General features: G+C 38.4%; 3 protein-coding genes across 4 annotated transcripts in view; all 3 read right to left on the bottom strand.

The window, feature by feature from the left end:
- Positions 1-230: 230 nt before the first annotated feature.
- Positions 231-3,957, bottom strand: plin2 (perilipin 2). Its single transcript, XM_056755084.1, has 8 exons — positions 3,711-3,957; positions 3,534-3,567; positions 3,195-3,390; positions 3,013-3,095; positions 2,622-2,907; positions 1,999-2,183; positions 1,070-1,207; positions 231-866 (listed from the first exon to the last, which is right to left on the bottom strand). Exons 2-8 carry the CDS (start codon positions 3,561-3,563, stop codon positions 474-476), a joined length of 1,311 nt encoding a protein of 436 aa, XP_056611062.1. The 5' UTR covers positions 3,564-3,567; positions 3,711-3,957; the 3' UTR covers positions 231-473.
- A 797-nt stretch (positions 3,958-4,754) lies between these two features.
- Positions 4,755-8,646, bottom strand: larp7 (La ribonucleoprotein 7, transcriptional regulator). The gene is made up of 13 exons (XM_056745160.1): positions 8,328-8,646; positions 7,809-8,035; positions 7,612-7,712; positions 7,436-7,519; positions 7,163-7,327; positions 6,867-6,969; positions 6,424-6,741; positions 6,185-6,332; positions 5,938-6,080; positions 5,747-5,856; positions 5,493-5,652; positions 5,302-5,393; positions 4,755-5,186 (listed from the first exon to the last, which is right to left on the bottom strand). Exons 2-13 carry the CDS (start codon positions 8,023-8,025, stop codon positions 5,112-5,114), a joined length of 1,716 nt encoding a protein of 571 aa, XP_056601138.1. The 5' UTR covers positions 8,026-8,035; positions 8,328-8,646; the 3' UTR covers positions 4,755-5,111.
- A 1,486-nt stretch (positions 8,647-10,132) lies between these two features.
- LOC130418925 (ADAMTS-like protein 1) overlaps positions 10,133-22,606 on the bottom strand; it is a 121,458-nt gene continuing 108,984 nt past the window's right edge. For both annotated transcript variants that reach the window (XM_056745142.1, XM_056745149.1), the window contains 11 exons: positions 22,251-22,380; positions 20,434-20,644; positions 18,877-19,056; positions 18,041-18,194; positions 15,983-17,003; positions 15,549-15,676; positions 14,349-14,451; positions 13,790-13,970; positions 12,123-12,232; positions 11,795-12,015; positions 10,133-11,707 (listed from right to left, as the gene is read on the bottom strand). In XM_056745142.1, coding sequence (XP_056601120.1) covers positions 11,601-11,707; positions 11,795-12,015; positions 12,123-12,232; positions 13,790-13,970; positions 14,349-14,451; positions 15,549-15,676; positions 15,983-17,003; positions 18,041-18,194; positions 18,877-19,056; positions 20,434-20,644; positions 22,251-22,380 — 2,546 coding nt within the window. In that variant the 3' untranslated portion in view covers positions 10,133-11,600. The remainder of the gene's footprint in view (positions 11,708-11,794; positions 12,016-12,122; positions 12,233-13,789; positions 13,971-14,348; positions 14,452-15,548; positions 15,677-15,982; positions 17,004-18,040; positions 18,195-18,876; positions 19,057-20,433; positions 20,645-22,250; positions 22,381-22,606) is intronic.

The raw sequence follows: 22,606 nt of genomic DNA, 5'->3' as shown, positions 1-22,606 counted from the left end.
GTGGCAGTACACATTATTGATGACAGTAAACCACTCCTTAAATTATTAAAAGATTTCCACTGTCATAAGCTCAAAATCTATGCAATGTCACTCTTATTATATTTAAATATCGTAAATACAGTAAGCCTATTTATGTTACTTCTATCTCAAATTCATATCTTATTTTTTACCACAAAACACTGATTTATCCCATATTTGCAAAATGTGAACACAAATAAGGACAAAAAACCTTCCCAAGAAATAATAAATGTGTATTCGTTTATTAAAAATGTAAAAAAGAGACAAGACAATGGCTTTAACAGTGTAGAAGGCACTTCAAGATCATTTATACAATTTTAGATGTGTAAAGCGGAGATGTTCACAAAATATTTTGTGAAGAATAACACATTATTTCTTACTAAAAAACACAATGTATAAGCAGACACAGATTGACTCGCATGAATGTATGATTGTATTTATGCAAACAATATTTTTTACATTGAAAGCATCTCTAATTCAGGGTGACAGGTCGTGGATGGCCCGGGTTTGACTCCGTTCACAGCCGGGCGTCCCACGCGTGAGTAAAATGGACCTACCAGCCAATTGAGCGGCGTATTGTTGATCAGATAGTCCATGACGTTATCCATTGAGTCTTGTATTCTGTTCATCTGAGATCTACTGCTGGTGAGGACTGTATCAGACAGATCTCCCATGACAGCTGCTTTATTGAAGCTGGTGTAGATCTCCATGGCCGAGTGACTGACGGAGAGGGCATGGACCTGGACGTGTTGAGGAAGACCTTTCAGACTGGATACCAGGACCAGACATGTGCTCTGAAGCTGCTGGCTGAGATTGTGGGCGATGGCCAAAGTGCGAGATTCAATTTGCTGGTTGAGAGATTTAGAGAAGACACAATGAGGTCAATATACTATCACCATGTTATTGAATTTCATGACAGATTTTTCAGTTGTTGCAAATTGTATGTTACATCTTTTTAAGAAGATTCTTTATTATTATCCAAACTTCAGATTACGGATAAAATTCATTTTGCATTCAAAAGCCAAATGCAAATCAGAAACGTCATGTTTACCTCCGCTTCATTGTTTGTGATCTTGTCGTTTTCTTCTTCACTCTCTTCTTGAGACGTATTCTTCCATCCCATCAGTGAACGCATTTTCTCATGAACCTTCTGGTTAGCACCATTGAGGTTCTTTCGGGTATATTCAATCTAATAATGAAATCAGAACATTAGGAATTGAACAAATCAACTTAAGTGTAGGCTTTTTATTTAGCCTCCTTTTTATACAAATATAATATTTAAAGGGACAGTCACACCGAAAAAAACTGTCATCACTTATGAACATGAATGTCATTCTTTCTAATGCAGAACACAAAAGAATACTGTAAAAAAATTACAGTGATTTTACACTCAAATTTCTTTTGTACATTTTAAAGCCGTGATTATTAAAGATTAGATTGTGTAAATGTATGTGAAAAAAATAAGTAAATGTGAGTAACTCAAATATTTCTATTAGAATAAACCAAAAATATCAAGTGTATATTAAATATATAATTTGGTAATTAAATACTTTTTATAATTTATTATTTTAAGTTTATTTAATAACAGTATGTAAATTTGAGAGAAATTAACTGATGGATTTAAAAAAAAAAATAAGTTAAATGATTTTAAAAGATATATTTAGATAGATAAGCTAATATAACGGTTTATTTCTGTGATATTTACTAAGCCAAGTTTTTTTTGGTTGGTGAAGTGGTTTTGTGTCCATACAATGGAAGTCAATGGGGTCTAATGACCCCAGTCTTCCAAATTTCTTTCGTGTTTCGACAGAAGAACATCATACTAGTTTGGAATGACATGGGGGTGAATTAATCATGACAGAATTTTTCTTTTTGGGGTGAACTATCCCTTTAACAGTGATGGCATTCATGCAAAATAAATCCTCTTTATAATAAATCCGCAGGTCAAATCTCCCTAAAATTGATCTCATATCAACCTACCAGATCCATGGTGTGGTTCAGCTTGGATATGGATTCCTGGCTGTGCTGCACGGCATTAAGAACCTTGACCACAGCTCTCCTGTAAGCCCTTTCTCTCACTTTGGTGGAGATAGACCCCAGACGCACATAGTAACTGGGTGCATCCCCGTCGTTCTCAAATCCTATATTGTTTATCTCTCCAGATGCTGAGAAAAGAAACGACAAACAGAGGAGGACAAAGAAGCAGTTGTTACATTTTGGAATCGTCACAGGGCGTAATCTAACCAAACATTAGTGTGACTGTAGACCCGAGAATGAGATTGAGAATCAATGGTCTCTCTGAGATTTTCGTAAGCATTTTGTTTCCGCACATGAATCGGATTAGCGTTTAGCTGACAGGATAACAGAATAATTCCCAGGAAATTCCCACGAGTCTTGGTTGAGATTTTGTAAATATTACGCACGTATAACAGAATATAGTCGGACAGAGGCTGTGTTGTTTGAAAAACCACGAGTCCATCACAAGATATGTGGAGTCTTAAATATGCAGGCCTATACATTCTTTTATATATGATGAATCAAAGCCAGTTTTAAACCATGTGATTTTGACATTACACTATTTTTACATCTCATCAAAGTCTCACCTTTCTCCTCCTCGGTTTCAGGTAGGTATTGCTCTAGCAGGGTCTCAGATGTACTCAGTGCCGTGTCCACTCCGCTGCTCACCAGCCTGACCACCTTGCTCTCCATCACCGTTTGGACTCCACCACTGACCACCGTCTTGGTCATTTCCATGCTGTCCTGCACAGCCTCGCGGGTTCTGTCCATCACTCCACCCAGTTTATGAGACACCGTCTCTTTGGCACCGTTCATAGTCCCAGTGACTGTTTCCTTGGCTCCTGTCACTGCCTCTCTAGCATTTGCAACAATCTGAAAACAGAAAAGGTTATTTTATAATAATAAAGATCATTGTCTTCAAAGAAAGATATGTTTATGGACAACCACTATTGAGGTCACCATATGAATGTTGAATACCTCATCTGAGGGTTTGTGTAGGATCGGCAAGGTCTTTTCTATCTTGTCCAGTCCTTTGCATGCCAGCGTGTTAGCCAAAGAAACTACATAGGAAAACAACAGCTTTGAAACACGTGTTCACACTGTGATCTGCATTACAATCCAAACATTTGATCTCAGGATTAAAATCACAGAAAACGTACTCTGTGGCTCCAGTTTTCCAATGTAAGGTAAAGCAGTGTTGAAAGCGGCTGAGGTTAAAGTCTTCACACTGTTCTCAGCTGCTTCGCACACAGACTTCAGATACGGATGATTGTCTTTGGTGTGGCAGTACACATTCGACACAATATCGTATGTGGAAATGATCAAGGGAAGGTTAGCCACTCGGGCAACTACGTTCTAGGAAAAAAACAGCAGAAACTTAATAAATATACACAATTCAGCTGATATAATTCAATATTTGTGATCAATAATTATAAATGGAATTGAAAGTAACACTATAACTTATTATAACGAATGTTTTATTTCATTAAAATCAATACCTGGTTTGTCATAACATCTACAGAAGCCATGTCACTGTTGAAAAAAATAATAGCTTAAGAATACAATAACAGTAGTGGACAAGTTCCTTTTTAAAACAGAAAGTGAAGACAAATGTAAGATAAAACATAATTCAATAATATAATGTGACAGAACCGACAAAACCAAATTCACTTTACCTGTTGTGGTGTTCTGACTGTCCGAAACGAGGATGTGAGTTTACACAGAAGCACTTTGCTGGTAAATGAGCGTCTGTTCCTGACTTTATAGCGACTCCGTCAGCACTGGCGGTGACGTCACGCGATGTGATGTGATGCAAAGGTCATGCGCGCGCTGACGGGGTTTCATCAGGACACTCAAACTATACACGATTTGCGAATAACACACAAACTAATAACGAGACACTGGCGTGGATTAGCCTATAAAATCACATTTTAATATCTGGAAACTTGTTCCTGGAGAATTTAGAGATTTACAAAAACCGAAACCTGGTGTGACTCAAACGCATGTTCCTTCTTTCTGCTGACCTAATAAACGTGGTATTTGGGTGAAAGTTCACAGACAAACGTCAACATACGTAGCATTTAACCCTTGATATAACTAGATGATGAATGGATGTGGTGACTGGACTATGATCTAGGAATACCACAGGTTTTTGGTTTATCACTTTATAAAGAAATGATGAGATGTAGACCAAAGTACACGACATGTGACATGATGTCATCCAACTTGTTGGTCTATATTCAAGCGTCTGTGAAGTCCCTCATGAATCTTATGTAGGATGTAGTGTAAATACTGGACACTTTTAGACGAACAGTGTCCCCGTTAACCTGAATTTGTCTTATGTTAGACTGTTGTACCCCTTATTTTGTTTGAGGGGATTAAAATGTGTGTGGTCTCATTTTAATGAGTTTTCAGTATGTTGTAATGTGTTATGTAAATGTTTGCTTTGTGGTGTAATGATTAGAGCTACAGGTCAATGTTTGAATAAAAAAATCATCTGATTTCCGCAGCATGTTTCAATGACCTCACCTATATACCGCAACACTTCCATATAACATACATTTTAAAATATAGGAAACAGCAGTGAAAATGTCAAGCCCAATTCTATAAAGAAGTCGGTCCATCAAGGTCAAATGAACTGCACTTAAACTTATTTTTCAACCAAAGAGTGTTGTATGTGTATGAGACTGTGTGGTAGAAGAAAGTACCAATGCTTTTAGAAACAAATTTTATTTAAAAACGCTATAAAGGGCCAAGATGCAAACATAACAACAGATACAGTTTCCATGTGTCCTTATATCCTGGCTGGTACCCTTGACTAACAATAGAAAGCAAAGTTTTATATACATTCTTTTAATATGTCATTTCAGACACCAAACTAGATCTGTAGACAAAAAAATATACCTCACACAAAACTAAAGAAATACATTACACCTCAATTTCTGAAAAATCAGCTAAACTAATCAAGGTATAATAAAATTAGCAGTGGATAAGCCAAACATCTTAGCAATGTACAAAACAAATGATGAATTAAATAACAGGTCTGATAAACAATTAGTTTTAAAAATTATTGACTTTTAATCATCGAAGCGGGTGTGCTTGCTTGCTTCCTTGGCGCGCGCGATGATGATTTTCTCCGCTTTAGAAATGAGCTATTAAAAGCAATGAGAGAATTATTATTGTAGATCAAACAATATTTTAGCTTCATTAAAACTCATCTCAAACAGTGGAAGTCTTTATTCTGTTAAAAGGGAACGGTTAATTTACCTTTTCTGTCCCACGCTTCTTTTCTCTGGGTCTGTTCAGCTTGGCTTGTCGGTCGACCAAAATCTTCTGCCAGTACCTCTGCTCATGGTCACCTTTATATTATAAAAACAGCTCCGTTATTCATCAATACTACAATGCAGGTCTAACTAACACTTTACAGAGCTATATGAAAGAAAATATGTCAATATAACCTGAGAGAAGATCAAGACTCCAGCTGTATTTTTTCTGCAGTTCTGATCGAGCCGTGATGATCGCCTGTGCATCTTCAGGGCACATGAAACGTAGGTGACCCTCTGCATCTCCATCAAGAATATCCACATAGACCACAGTTGATACCTCAGACAATGAATCCTAATATAAAAGAACAAAAACAATATTCCATTAAAGCACATTGTGTTTTCAACTAGATTCATGTTTTTCAAAGCTTTTGGTTTCGACACTGTACCTTAATGATCTTCTTGCTTGGCAGAGGTTGATGACTGCTAATTTTAACAATGACTCCGCTCACAAATTCAGGGCCAGAAAGGGGCTCTTTCTTAGCCACCTCCTTACAAGCTTCAGGGAAAAATCAAATAAACGATACGTAAATAAAACAAATATTTCCCCCCATAAAAGTTAGCTTACTAGTTTACTTACAAATTTCCTTGTCATCCTCTTTAGTCATTTTCCTTAAACACTCATTTGGAGTCTGATTGATCTGAGCAACAGATTTCTTCAGGTGAGCCATGCAGCGCTTCTGCAGCGTCAGATATTCCTCCTTTAGGTTTACCCACTCGCTCCTGACAGAACAATGGAAACAACTCATGATTCAGGAAACAACTGATTCACAAATATATTTTAGGGATATTTAAGATAAGGCTTCTTCGAAAACAACTGTTTTTACTTTGAGAGCACTCTGAGCGGGATCACCTCCTCGCCCATTTTCAATCTCTCCTTGTGCTTCTTCTTTCTCTTCCTTTTGGCCTTAAGAACAGAATCATCTTTCTTATCAGAGCTCAACTGTTCTTCATTCTTGCCCTCTGATGATAAATCTATCGAGGAATATGAACAACCACAACTCAATTTATTGATTTATTAGTGTGAACTGATTTTCTGTGTGACCAGACTTATCTACATTTCTACCTTTCATCTCCCTTGCCTCCATGTTGTCCTCCTCTTCTACCTTCCTCATTTTGGACGGCATCTCATCCTGACCGTCTCCAGCTGAAGCTTCAGCACTGTGGGATCGTCGTCTTTTCTTCTCCGCTTTCTTGGCTGTTCTTGTCTCGGTTTCTGGTTTCGATTCCTCTGCTGATTGTTTCTTTGGTTCTTTGGTGACCTCTGCATCTGTGGCTCCATCTTTGTCCTTCACCTTATCTACCACCATGTCTTCCACAGCGATGGTTTTAAGTTCGCTTCGAGTTCTTTTTTTCTTCTTTTTCTTCCCATCGTCTTCCTCATCTAAAAGTAGAAGATACAGAAGAATACGGAGAGGTAGCATGCCAAGTTGAGACTTGAATATTTTTTTTTGGTGGAAATCTTTTAGAATAAATAAAAGGGGTGTTTAAACATCACATAAACGTCACCTTGTGTATCCTGGACAGCATCGAAGGGAATAACCTTCTTCTTACAGGTCTTAGGGAAAATGCCTGGCTTCTTTGACGCATCTTCTGGTGGATTGTTCAGCATCTATCATTTCAAGAAAAAAACACAAGTTGGGGAACACACTTTTCACTAAAACACAAGATGGTCAATACGCACTTAACTGATTTATCACAGGTCTCTAATATGCTTATTTTATTCAGCTCACATTATTATATATTAATGCAACAAAACGTATATCATTTTCTCCCTACTTTCTGTAGTTGATATTCCAAGTTACCTCTATGGCTTTCTGTGCCTGTTCTTCCGTTTCAAACTCTACGAATCCAAAACCTTTGTGACTTCCCGAGGACTTGAACCTGGGGATGCTAACATACACCACTTTTCCACACTTGCTGAATACTCGCTCTACCCATAGATGTGTGACGGTCTTCGGCAAGAGCTCCTGAAACACAACCATTTCAAAACATTATGATAGAGGATATTCACAACATACAGAAAACACACACATAGAAAAGATGCGATCATGTGAAATTATTCTTCAATACATTACCACATAAACTGTACGGCTGTCCACATCTTTCGGACTCTCACCGAGCGGATACTTTCGTCTCAAGCGCGTCCCCTGCAGATTTACCTAAGGATACAAGAGTCATCAGAATTACAAGTCTATAAACTAGAAAAAAATCATATCACAAGGTCAAAAAAGGAAATTGAAGCAAATCACACCTCAATTAACGACGAATTTTTAAGAGCCCTTGCGATTAATTTGATATCGGTGGTCAACTTCTTCATTCGGTTGAATGATGTCAACACCGATATGTCAGTATCTGCAAAGGAAAACGGGATACAAATTATTAAAGAAATATGAGTATTATACTGTGTAAGCAGCAAACATGCGAACCAGGTCAGGTAAGAGAACATACATCCATCTCTAGACTGTTCAATGAGATTCTTCATGAACCTGTCCTTGTGAAGATTCACATCACCAAACCAGAATTCCACCTGCTTCTTAATATCAGCCAGCAGCTGTTTCACTCGAGACCTCTTCTTCTTCTTCTCATTCTCATTCTCTCGTTTCTTCTCAGACAAAATTGAAGATGCGCCATCCCCTCCTGTAGGAATCTTCTCTGTGTCAATCATATTCTTAGGCCTGTAAAAAATCACAAGATGCTGGTATGATTTGTATTTGGTTATTTAAGTTACTCATACAGCATACCCATTAATAACATGATTTTAGTATAATACAATTTTGGTAATCATGTTTTGGTGGATTTTACTATATATTCCGGGTCTTGGCTGTAGTTATCATAGCAAATGTGTGAATACAACAAACAGTTATAGGTAAACAATAGTTAGTGTAGTTAACCCATGGTTAAATTTCCTAAGCTAAGACAGCTTACCGAGTCGAGTGACTAAATCACCGCAAAACGTTTTTAACTTACCGTCGACTTTTCACTGTAAGATGTTTCTTGCCTCTTACATGACAATTAAACAAAAGTGTTGCGCTTAGAAAACAGATTAAGTATTTATACTACGTTGAAATACTCGCTTTACATTACCATGGAAACACTACCTGGCATTCGCTTTTTAGTTATTACGATAAGCTTCTACGCGAACTAAACAGATTTATACGCATAAATCTTCATAGGTGTTAGTCAAGCACACATTTGACGTACAATGTGTTTGTTTTATGATTATTCGCAGCAAATTCATAAATGCGATGTCCAAACGCACAAGTTCCACAATAGCGGGTCGCACAAAGATGACGTCAACGCGCGCCGGGAAATTTAAAGAGGGCGTACTTTTATCTACCTCAATTTATCAAATATAATTTATTTTGATTTGTTAATACATATTTAAGGATTGTGTAGTCATTCTATTTTTGCAGATCGATTACCATTTGTTATCTATAGTTTTACTACAAATACCATAATTAAACTAACCTTAGGTCACTGTTTGAAAACCAGGGTTCAATACATTTTCAAATATGTTAAGCACTGCCTCAGGACAGACAGGAATACAGAAATATATATTTAGATATCTCAAGATCACGGTTTTGGACGACAGAATCACCAATTCTTTATTTTTATAATGTATTTCATTTTTCTTATTTTGGTTTGTGTTGATTTTCCCATTAATGCTTCACACTCCAGTCCAGCTGGTGGCGCCAATGCACCATAAATTGTCTACCGCCAATAAACGAAACAAGAGAAGAAGAAAACAGAGTTCAGGGTTAACATTTTTCGTGGTTGTAGTTTGATGGAGTAAATTAATTGTAAATGTTTTATTTTGTTGCAATATGTAATTAAGTTTCGTTCAGTAACAAGAGTGAGTACATTTACTTACTGTCACAAACATTATTTGTTCTTGTCTTTAATAAATTAAATTCAGACAAGACTTAAAGCTAGTCCCAGACTAAAATGAATGTGTGACATGTTTTAACTGAATAAAACTTGCCCAGAAATATATTGAAATATATTATTATTTTTTATCTCAAGATTTACACAAATAATGTATTCTTCTAAGGCATTTTTATAAAAGCGACATAAATATCTAAATTCAACTGAGGGATAGACCTGGCTTAAGCTAAACCGTGTCTGTGAAACCGAGCCTATTTGTGTAAATATATGGGCTACACACACACACGCACGCACACACACACACATCTAGAGATGATTTTTCGAACAGGGATTAGATCAAGGCATATGTTAAAGGGCATTTAAGTACTTTGAAAACATATCTTAAAATGTAAATTCATTTTTTAAGATTTCTTGTAAGGCCTTTTTTTAGACACCTCAAACATGCTTTTTAGTCTGGGACTAGGTTTAAGCCAAGTCTAGGAAACATTTACACCTACATTTTTTGTAAAAGAATGTCTACAAAGTCTTCCATAACCATATTCGATAAAATAATAATATTATAATAATAAAACCATGGCTAATTGTTATGAAGGATGACAGCCTTTATAAAGTTTGTTAACATTTTGTGAGGAAAATGATGAAGTGATTGTGTAAACGTTTTCAGCAGTTTATATTCTGTGCTCTAAACATTTCATAAATTTTATGCACAGGGATTTGTTTATCAAAACCATTTACAATGAAAATTAATTTAGTAGTGCTTTGGTCCAATGTTTATTTGGATGACAGAAAATGTATAATCAGAAAATGAATGACAATCAAGCCTTTTATAATGTGAATTACATTAACGATGCACAACTAGATGTGTGGAATGTATTCCAGTTTATTCATTTAAAGATGCAAACCAGAGCGTTAGATATGAACACTACTGCATGCATTGATTCTTTTACAGTATAACAGAAACAAACCTAATGTTCATAGAAACCGAAATCTGGATTGTTTTCATTTGCAGAAAAAAATTGCACTTACAGAAATTAATAAATACTAACTGAAGACAGCTCATCACTGTTTTAAAATAAAATACAATTTAAAGAATAAAACCTCCAAAAAAACATACAATCATATTTTCAAGACCTATTTTTATATTTGCTTAAATACATAAGTACTTACAGGGGTTGTGTTGAATAAGTGACAGCACTTAATCATGTCCAAGCATTTCCCATTGTTAAAAATGATAAAATGGTCGCTTTTGAGAAAAAATCATTTAAGAGAGTATATACAAAACCATGCACATCTGACAGTGGTTAAAAGTTCATTGACACATTACCAAAGACAGAAACCAATGGTCTGAGAATGTTAACCAAGCCTCCTTTTTACCATGGACCTGGAAAATATCAAGTGCAAAACTGTTTTCCATTTTTCTCTCCAGTGAAATCTTATAACTACAGGGCAATGTGACAAATTTGCAACAAATATAATACACAGGTATACACGTAACAGAAGACAAAACCAGTTGCCGTGTCTTCAGAGAGTTGCCGTGTCTTCTTTAGATGCTGTCATGTCTGTATTTACAAAACCTCCCTTTAACCTCTGGAACTGTGTCTGTAAACATTGATGGGTTCATCCGCACAGAATATCTTCATGAGCTCATTGTTATTTTTTGAAAGCAGTCATTTGCTACTAATGTGGGCTTGGCGCATTCAGCATATTTTATTTGTACTGCAAAGGAACACTATGAATTTAAAGAGACAGATCACCAAAAATAAAAATTCTTTCATCATTAACTCACCCTCATGTCATTCCAAACCTGTATGAGTTACTTTCTTCTGCAGAACACAAAAGAAGATATTTTGAAGAATGTTGCTAACCAAACAACAATGGCCCCCATTGACTTCCACTGTAAGAACACAAAACCACTGAGACATTTCTCAAAGTATCTTCTTTTTACTTCTTCCTGCCTAGTGGTGTGGTTGAAGAATTCAAAATGCACAAACTCCAGTTTCTAATCCATGATCTGACAGTGTCTTGGAGGGAGTCTTCATCATCCAGTGAATACTAACACAACTCACATATCTGCAGACTATAAGAAATAGCCAACATGTAAAAAAACAACTTGTAGTTCAAAGCCTTCACTGAAGTCAAAATAGGTCATGGTCTGTTATTAACATCAAATATTTGTGCTCCTATGTGTCTTCTTTACAGGACTGCTTATCGGAGCTGATGTCTGGAATTCACCGATCCCAGTGGCCCTAACCCAGCACAAACCCCGTCCTCAAGGGCCCGTGTTGGGTTACTTGGAAGAACGCTCAGGTGGTCTCATCGTATCCTTCAAATCTCTCCGTCCTTCGCATTGAGGTCTCAAGTGTCTCTGCATGATTGACAGCAGCGTGATTTAAACTGGGGCAGTGGGCAAAGCTCAAGCTGTCGAACCTTCTCACAGTATCTGGTGCTGTCCCGACATTCACCTATTATTACAAAAAGAAGAATCTCACAACTCATACAATACTCATACGATCATTTTCGTTACTTGCCTTTCTTTTTTTGGCACTCACCTCTTCCACAGGACACGATGTTGCATCGCTGCCAGCTGGGCGGTCGAGGCTTCCAAGCACAGTGGAACTCGCGAGCCGGCTTCCCGCTCCGCCGGTGAACGCAAGTGACGTGACGCGACTGGAATCCGTGACGACCACAAGTGGCGGTGCATTGAGTCCAGGGTCCGATGCGCCAGTGAAGAGCACACGCCTCAGTTGTGCAGTTACGCTGTGATGGAGGCCTGAGGAGGACAGATCTGATAAGAACCAAACCCCGACCGATCTCTCTTGTCCACTAATGTTTTTCATTTTTTACAAAACTTGCAATCTGGGGTCACAAAGTGGTTACCTCGACTGACCGCTGCACATCTGATGTGCCACTCTCGTGCTGTTCTTGTCTTGACAAAACACGTTTCTGTATTGAAGAGCTTGACGTGATCCAACACAGTGACCTTGGCACTGATAAAAAATACAAATCAGTAATTATTGATAAAACCTCTCATTTGGAAAGAGACATACAACTGCAAAAACAATGAATGTGTTGAATACGCTCTCGTTACTTGACTCCAATTCACAATGGTAAACTTATAATAATGATTTAAAATTTGAGCTGCCGGGCATAATTTTGTGGGAAATGTCCATTGTTTTTCAACACACATAAAGAGGAAAACAATGTAACCTGCAATTTGATGTTTCAAAAAGAGAGAGGTAAAAATTATAAGATTACAGCTTTAAATAGAGACCAGGGTTGCCAGGTCCATGTTTTTCTACGCACCTGACCCCAAGTTAACAATCGGTTTGTGTTTGGCTAGTGTCTAATAATATAAATATTTAGATTTTATTTCATTTATGTTAATATTCCATTCCATTTTCTACCGCTTATCCGAACTACCTCGGGTCACGGGGAGCCTGTGCCTATCTCAGGAGTCATCGGGCATCAAGGTAGGATACACCCTGGATGGAGTGCCAACCCATCGCAGTATGTTAATATTCATTTTATATTATTACTTTAATACATATAACTAAGAATTGTATTAAATAAACTTTTTTTTTTATTTTGTTGTATGTTTATTTTATTAAAAACAATTTGTTGAATGTGTCCTGTAACTCGGTCGCATTTAAACAAACCAAATACATTGACATCTAGCGGTTGCGCTTGGTATTGCAGTCTAAATTCAAAATACTGAAGGGACAAGTTACGATTCGGAGCAACAGGAAAGCTTACTTAAAATGTCTTGCTTGTGAATGTGTACCGGAAGTTCAGTAGGGCTCACAAAAGTAACGTTTGTTTATGTTGTTAAGATGAAACCGTCTATATAGAGATTTACAATAAGAAATGTGTGTATTGTGTGTATCATGCATTGCATTGAGTTTTGGTGTTCGGGCTTGTGGTCCCTGGGCTAGTTTTTGTAGGCCTCTGGGATGGTTCTGTTACAAAGATTTGGCAAAAGTGATAGAAACATTAATGGGACAGTTCACCTAAAAATGAAAATTCTGTCATCATTTATTCACCCACAGGTTGTTCCAAACATGTATACGGTTCTTTGTTCTGCTAAACACAAAGGAAGATATTTGGAAGAAAGCCAGTAACCAAACAGATCCCACCCTCATTTACTGCCATAGTAAGGAAAATAAATACCATGGGAGTCAATGGGGGATGAGATCTGTTTGGTTACTGACATTCTTCCAAATATCTTCCTTTGTGTTCAGCAGAACAACGATATCTTTCAGGAAGATCTGGCAACCCTCATAGCAAGCAAAGTTGTAGATCAGGCCATGTTTATGTGAGTTTTATAAAACTGACATTGAAGCTTATGAGTTTCTTTAATGAAAACGACTTCTTTAAGAGGTGAAATTACCTTCAATTGGTAAAGTCACACACGTGCAGCTTCACAACCATGCCATCTACAATCTGATAAATCCTAAAACCTCCCATAAAGTGTTGCTCAAGGATATAGAGTGTATTCCTGAATCGTGATTATAAAGAAGGACTGATGTGAGTGTTCAGATACATACGGGTCCCCATTGAGTGGTTGCCCAGCCAACACAGGGTTGAAGGTTACACTGTCTGGTAACTGCCGGCTTCTTCCCAGTACAAGGCACCGAGCCCTCGGGAGCTCCGTGACAGGTCACAGTGCGACTCTGAATCCCACCTCCACAATTTACAGAGCACGATGACCAGGTGGACACCTGCCACCTGTGTGCATGATGGAGAAAAAAGATAAAAGACAGAAAAGAAAAATATCATTGAAGTTTCTTAAAGATTTTGAAGAAGGTGTTAAGCTCATTCATATCAGAATTGCTAGATGGGGTTTCACACGCACAATACAATGGTGATGATTTAAATCTGGTAATTCGTTTTTCAGAGGAAGGTAACAATTCTGGACAAGAAAAGCATCATTGATCTTTATTGTTGTGATCTCTTTCATTGTGCTTTTGTTCAAGAAACTAGACCTGAATTGGTTTTAGAAAAGTTTTAGGAATTATTGTGTGCATATGCTTATATGAATGCTTTTTCTATGGAATTGCCCAGTGCTGGATTAAAGAGCAAACCCTTGCAGTAACACACTTGTACCTGTGGGGGCACTGTTGTCCATTGCAAAAGTTGTGCAGATTGGTCTTGTTGGAGCATGCGGAATGGTCCGACCCTTCACCAGTCTCGCTCACACATCTACTGCCTATGAGACAAGTGAATCACAACATCAGTTTAAACAAAGATGTTTACACTGCCGTTCAGGACCATAGAATAACACAGTAGGTTTTGACATAAAAAAAGTAAAAGCAAGTGTCACGTTTTAAAATGTGTATTCACTCTTGGTGTAGAGTTTGCAGAAATGTTCTCTTGTCATTTTATCCAGCAGCTTCTTGAGAATCTTTTTTTAACTTTCTGAGCTTTCGGCTGCATTTTCTTCATTATTCAATCCAAGTCATTCATTTCCAAAACATAACATGCTATTTCCGTTGAGAAATGAAATAACATGTTTGCACGATTATATTTGTGTTTATCAAGCCAATCATACATTTAAAAGAAAAAAAGAAAAAACATAACTGCAAGTTTGTGAAAAAACATAAGAAGCTTTTTTTGTAAATGTAAAACGTATATCCCATAAAACTTATTGAAGTTAAACTTATCTCTCTCCCACTTAAATTCCTGTAATCTCTTCCCTGTAGTCTTAATAAAGGCAAAGAAGCCAGAAAATATACCACATATATGTAAATAAACGTATGAAAGGAATAGTACACCCAAAAAAGACAAATTCTGTCATAATTGATTCACCCTCGTGTCATTTTAAACCTGTAAGACTTTCCTCTGCAAAACACAAAAAAGATATTTTGAAGAATGTTGTTAACCAAGAACTGCTGCTCCCCTTTGACTTCTTTTGTATTGACACAAAACTAATGCAAGTCAATGCATGTAAATGTTCTCTGTGTTCTGCAGAACAACAAAAATCATACAGGTCTTAAATGATAAGAGGACGAGTAAATGATGACAGAATTTTCATTTTGGGTGAACGATCCCTTTACAAAAAATACTCTGCCCCAAAATGAAACAATATGTCATCATGTAGTCCTTATTTACACACCCTCGATCTGAAGTGACCCAGAAAACAATCATTTTTGCACGATACCCAATTATCGCTGATACTAATACTTCTGTTTGTAAACATACAAGTGAGGCCTAGTTGTGTTTATAAGCACTCTTAATGTCTTCTTATACAACACCAACCACGGATTCGGAAAAAAGAGCATGTCGACTGTCTCTAGTAGTCCGTACCTGTAGTTTGCAGGTGAGATGACAAAGAGGCGGAGCCCAGACTGTTAGCAGCGATGCAAGTGTAGAGTCCAGCATCTGTCTCACCGGGAGCTTGAATTTGCAGGGACCCGTCTGACATTAGTCCAACTCTGCCATGACACAGACAACAACACCACTGATACCCCTGCTGAAAAAACTTGCATATGCTGGTTAGGTAGGTTTTGAAGCATAGTAACTGGTCTGTGTTGGTTTAAGTTGGTCATGTGCTGGTTTAGGACCATCTTAGACCAGCACATGACCAGCTTAAACCAGCTCAGGACCATCTTAAACCAGCACATGACCAGCTTAAACCAGCACAAACCAGCTTCCATGCTTCAAAACCTGCAAAATATGCTTTTTTTCAACAGGGACATCACTTTAACCACATTATTCCCAAAACCAACGTTCTGCCTTACCTGCTGTTGTTTCTCAGCACCTTCCCATCCTTCGACCACGAGATCACGGGTTCAGGGCTACCCTGCGCTTGGCATTTGATTTCCACTTTCCTAGTCTGTCCGGCCACCAAAATAAGACCTCCAACATGCTCCACGATTTCATTCGGGTTCCTAATTTGGTCTCTGGAGGACTTCTGCAAAATAACCGGGCTTTGGAGTTGTCCTCTCCATTGCCTGCTGGTGTTAGAAGACTGTCTGTGTTTGTTTTTCTGGGAGTGCGCCGGATTTTCTTGTGTGGATTCATTATTCTCACGGTGGCTTTTCGTAAATTCGTCAAGCATCTGAGCGATCAGCTCATCTTTCCGTAATCCCTGGACGTCTCCAGAAAAATTGCGTCTGATCTCATCAAACCTCAACACATCTGTGACTAACAACCGAGGACTTGAAGAATCCAAAACTGCATCTTCCTCCAGGTTAGAGCTGTTCTTTTCAACAAAATCCAGTAATTCCTTTGAGGTCACGTCCTCGAGCGACAGTTCCTTTACGTATAGTAAATGTTGGACGATATCATCGTAACGGTCAAAGGACGACAACTCTTTAGCTTTGACCTCTGATGCAGATGAGGTCTGTTGAACCTTTGGTGAGGTTTTTAATCCATCTGTGGTCCATACATCTGTTTCTGGCACGGAGAGCTTCTGCTTGCTGCCAATAAGCTTCAAGACAAAGTTCTCCTGAGCTCGGCCGGCCACGCATGTGTACGTCCCCGCATCGGAAGCACGGAGCTGTTGAATTTTGACATAACCCACGTGAGATACCGACAGATGAGGTGTGACTTCCAAAGGTTTACCATCTTTTAGCCAGCGGACGTGACCCTTGGGGAAATGCCGGGTGGGGCAGCGAAGCACCATGGACGTCCAAGGCAATAAGTAGGCAAAACCGCCCACCACGAAGTGTAGCTTCTTGCCTTTTCTCCACTGTATGTACACCTTGCGTTGAGCCAAGATGGTGGGATCTGGTTTCACAGCTACTGGCTTGAAAATCTCTGAAATAAACAACATCATATGGTACATGAAGGACTGAAATCCCAAACGTGCTACCAAAGAGAGGTGAGGAACCATGCTGGAGGAGTTTCAAGCTTCTTCAAGCAAAACCCATTTGGTACAGATTTCATACAGTCTATCGCTCTGCATGCTGTCCTCAAATTACTTCAGTATTCAATCCCACAACACTTTGTATGCGTCTCTTCCCATTTCATGTCATGTACTCCCTTACTCTTAAAACCGAACGAACTGTGCAAGTATGTGCCGTGCCGAGCGTTTCTTGGCTTGTAACGTGTATGTCAAATGAATGATTTCGGACGTACAAATCCGTTTAAAGGCATAGTTCAGACAAAAAATATTTTATTATTGTACTGACCCTCGAGTCAAACCTGTTTGACTTTCTTTCTTCTGCAGAACACAAAAGAAGATATTTTAGAGAACCAAACAACATTGGCCTTCATTGACTTTAACCGCATGGTTTCACAGATCAAATAGTCCTATACAGGTTTTCAATGAGATGAGGGTGAATAAATTATGACAGAAGTTTTGTTTTCGGGTGTTATGTCCCTTTAACACAGAAACATGTCAGCAACCTTTAACGCTATACTTGTTTTCAAAAATCGAATGTTGATTTTTTCGATTTTAAAATTGTCACAAACTGAGTTGTGTTTCTGTCTTTTTCTTTGGTTGTCTCGATTCAGAATTTCTCAGGGCTTGTGATTTGGCAGCAGTCACGTCCATCATCATCACCTCACCTTTAGCATCGCTCATTTTCATCCACTCACTTGCGTTCTTTTAGTTCTTTTACTTGTAATGGTGTAAATTTTCCATTGGTAGTTATTTTGTTTAACCCACAAAACTATAAAAACTATAAAAATACACGGATAAGTGATATTTGTGTCTGTTTCATTGAACCCCCTTTTACATTTGGTATTTGGTAATAACAACTTTATCTTAGGTTGCATTTCTTAACATACCTAGACACTCCAAATGGAATGTAAAAAAATGTATAGTTAGAATAAAGGCTATTGTGTCTTACTTTCACATGGTTGGAGGAAGCAAGATCGGACCGTTGGTGGTTTGGGAACCGCGACACAGGCATCAGGAATCATCGTTTTGTACTGTCCTCTTTCTCCAAGCACTTTACACACCACCAACAACCTCTGGGTACCTTCACCACAAGTAGCAGAACACTAGCAAGAACACAGAACCGATAAGTATTATTAATAAATAAAATGCTCAGATGTTGCTCTTTTATAGCTCAGGAGATTTGTTGGAGGTCTCTGTTGTGTTTTATTTAAGTATATCTTTGATGTTTCAATTCTTCAAATCCACGAAGAGTATGGAAGTGTAAAATGATTGTTGAATGTAGATTTGGGTAAGTTTTAATGTTTGAGTTCATATCGAGATCTTCGACCATCCACTTTTTTGATCGCAGACTTGACAAATCTTCGCTCAGTGTTGAGATCTCTTCTGAAAGTCTAATACGAAGGAGGCAGCAGGGAGGCAATGTGACTCCATGTCAACACACGAGATGAGAAAAACACCACAGGTGCTGGTGAGATATAGTGTAATGCTCCTCAGTAATGACGTGCTGTCAGTAAAGTGCGATAGAAAACCGTGGGAGAGAAAAATATGATGTGTTTAGACAGGCGAAAGCTTTTTATTGATGTTACTTAACCTCACTTGTAAGGTCAGCCTGAAGCCAGAACAAATTTTTCAACAACAGCCTTGTGGAGAGATTAAAGTGTGACAGAGTACACTAACAAACAATAAAACGCTGCAGACAGTAAAAAATGAGCGGTAATCACAGAAAGATTGTTGAGATATACACAGGAGAGAAACTGTGTTTATAAGTGAGAACACGTGTCTGACCTGACTCCAGTTTGTGGAGATCCATTGAGCGGGGCAGTCCACTGTGCCGCAGGGCTGAACGGAGGGTATACCCGATGTGGGGCAAAACGTTTCGGGTAATTCAAGAAGACTTCCGTCCGCCATGCGCTGCTTACAGATGATCTCTCTTTTTTGAATGCCACCGCCACAGCTACGAGTACACTGCAGACAAACATATCAAAGAAAGAAACATGACAGATTAGACGTCCTTAAAATCTCAAATGTTTCTTGTGACATCAATTAGATTAAAAGGAGAGAAGATGGAAACTTTTGCCTAAAAGAACAGTTAAGACCAGGGCTGGCCCTAGCCTTTACGGGGCCCAAGGCAGAATATTATTTGGGGGTCCCCCTGTGCCCAAATACAGATAACTATTATCTGTGTTTGATTATTTGCACGCATAATTTAAACCTAACACACCCAATTATATTAGTTTTAGATGTCTTTGGGGATGTCATAAAACAAGAACACATTAACCTTGCATTACATGTATTGTGATTGTCAAAAAATTTGATATGTCATTATTTCCAATTTTAGGTGAACTGTCCCTTTAAATTTTGAGCACAGACCATTTTATTGCTGAAAGATTTCATTTTAAAAATAATTTTGATTTTACTTTAACCACAGCCTATAACCCTCTTTTAAAGCCACACAAGCCTTGAGGATGATTTATTCTTTTTTTATTTTGTGTATTTAGTGTAATTTTACACTCAAAACAGAAAAAATAGTTGGTACAGCCCTATGTGAGAAAATGGAGGTGTTTTGTGAATATATCACAAAAAGCTGTAATTTCATGTGCTCTTGGGGGCCCCCTAGTGGTGGCGAGGCCCTAAGCAGCCACTTAGTTCGCTTATAGAGAGGGCCGGCACTGGTTAAAACATAAATTAAAATCTGTCATTTGTTCGGCCTCGAGTTGTTCCAAGTCTGTATTGATTTGTTTGTTCTGATGAACACAGATAAAGATATTTGGAAGAATGCTTATAACCAAACAGTTCTTGGCCCCCATTGACTACTATAGTAGGAAAAATACTTTATAAACGTCTTTGTTCTCTTATAAAATAAGATATTTTGAAGAATGTAGGACAGCAAACATTTCTGGTGCAATTTTGACTACCTTTGACAACTATGGTAGTCAATGGTGGTCAATAACTGTTTGGTAACAAGCGTTCTTCCAAATATCTTTATCTGTGTTCATCTACAACTTAAGTGTGAGAAAATGATGACAGAATTACATTTTTGGGGTGAACTGTCCCTTTAAGTGACAATATTACACCTCAAAAATAAAAAAAATGAAATCTCAAAGTTTCAGTCAAGTCTACAATCAAAAGTCGATATCAATGAAGATCTCAATATGAACTCAAACATTTCACATCAAATTTACACAAATCCAAATTATGTGCAAAAATAAAGCCGGTTGGAGGGAAAACAATCTCAACTTTTATTAATGGGATAAGTGGGTTCAAAGAACATGAACAGATTTCCATCTGCTGACAAACTTTATTCTGTGTTTTATTCTTACAGAAAGATGGATAGCATCTCACCTGACTCCATTCCTGCACATCCCATGTGGGCGGACAGTCGAAGCGATTGCAGGCTTGAAATGAGCTGGGTTTGGGCTGTCGACAGTTCTCGTCTTTAACTTTCTCTGTGTGGTTACCGTGTGCTCCAGTTCTCAACACACAGGTCACGGCACGTGTCTGGAGACCGACTCCACATGTGGCCGAGCAGAAACTCCAAGCCTCCGTTTCCCACCTGGAGAAACAGAGATAAAGAAACAGACATTAGGAAAATGTCATATGGTTTAATTCAGAGGCACAGGTTTTGGAATGGTCCCTCATATAATATAATAAGAAAATCTAGGTAGAAAAATGTATAAATACATCTTATTCTAAATAATACAAACAAATGATGTAATAAATAATATAAATGATTGTTTGTGCCTTCTGCCACCATTTAAACACTGCGCTGCTGTTGGCCGGTGTGTCTAAACCTCCGGGACCACCTGCTCAGTAAAAGCTCAGCTGGAAGACCCCACCGCTTGGCAGTCGGTCTGGGTCTCCCCCAGTGAAATGACACTTTAGACACGAAGGAAAACTACAGAGTCTCCTTCTAAGGGAAAAGAACCAAAAATACGAGGGGATATTACGTCCCAGCAGAGGGCCGATGGCGGCCAAGGGAAACAGGGCGAACATAAAGTTTGTTGTGCTTGAAAATAAACGAAACACTTGAAAAAACTGGCGGTGGAAAGACAGAACTCCGCTGCGTTTTTACGCCTGTGACGCGATGGGAAGGTGCAAATTTTCCAACGTCGGACCACTGCAATTATTACTTCACATTCTGGAAATGGTTTGGATATTTTAACACCGGGACCTTCAATGCCTCGTAAATCTTTCGGTGGCAAAACTGTGAATTCTACACGAAGGTATTCCAACTCGTAAAAAATTATATCCCATCAAATGGTATTCTGCGGTAAGCAAACACTGTTCGACTGTTTTCTTTACATTCACAGAAGGCCTCTCGGACACGCATGCGACCGACAGTGTGAACGTTCCATGAATCACTGCAGAGGGTTATTTAGAATGGCGGAGTGAGCGGTGGATCCAGCGAACGTGTTTGACAGGTGAGTTTCCGGCTCTGCTCCGTGAGGAGTGAGTATTTGTTTGGAGAATGAACAGGTTTGTTTTTTAATGCAGTGGGGATGAAATCCAAATCTAGTAGCATCTGACCTTCATTTCTCGACCTTGGCATCTTCATTTATTTCCACAGAATAAACTAAATATGGGGCTTTTTGACATCACATTTCTCACTGGAGCTGCGAACAGCTTTCGGCTTATCTTCTGTCAATTTGGCAAATAAAGTGGCCTCAGCAGTGCTTGAGCCTATAAGAGCCTATATAAAAAAGAAAATCATAAACCAAATGGCATCTGGAAATGACGTCCTTCAGGCCTTATTTTGCTTTTTGCAACCATTTTTCTTATACAGTAACCATCGATTATTTTTTAGTCAGTTCCTCTCAAGTTGCTCTCCACACATGCATGTTCTTCTTCAGAACACCAAAGACATTTTTTGAAGAACGTTTGGAACCATTTCCACCCCCATTGACTTCTGTTGTATGGACACAAAACCACTGACACATTTCTCAAAAAATCTCTTTTGTGTCTCACAAAAGTTTCGAAAATAGTTGTTAAATAAATGAAGACAGAATTTTTATTTTGTGTGAACCGTCCCTTTAACTCTCAGTTTAGACTAAACCCCATTAGGCAAGTGAAATACATTTCGTGCTGTAAATAAAACTGAAAATGAAGACGCTTCTTTATCCAAAACGTTGACGTAACGTTGAGTAAGTGATGTGAGTCACCTGGGAGGACAGGGTTCAGTGTTGCAGCTCTGCAGGAGCTGCGGGGGTCTGCGTGTGCTAACACACATCTTCTCATCCACCGCCTCTCTGGTCTGTTTATTGAGACAAATCACGACGGCCTCCTGCATTCCTGAAAGGAAAGCCAAGGAAATATGAATTAGTGTGGATCAGGGATTTCAGCTCTGGAAACTACAATCCACCACATCTCATAAGACAAAGACAAAGCTTTCTGAAAGGAATACTTCACCCAAAAGTGAAAATTATGTCTTCATTTATTTAACCACTATTTTCGAAACTCTGTATCAATTTCTTTGTTCTAATGAACACAGAGAAAGATATTTGGAAGAATGCTAGTA

The sequence above is a fragment of the Triplophysa dalaica genome, chromosome 1 (genome assembly GCF_015846415.1).
Source record: "Triplophysa dalaica isolate WHDGS20190420 chromosome 1, ASM1584641v1, whole genome shotgun sequence".
Classification (NCBI taxonomy): Eukaryota; Metazoa; Chordata; class Actinopteri; order Cypriniformes; family Nemacheilidae; genus Triplophysa; species Triplophysa dalaica.
Note: the sequence above shows the minus strand (reverse complement) of the source record. Positions and strands in the feature narration are given on the sequence as shown.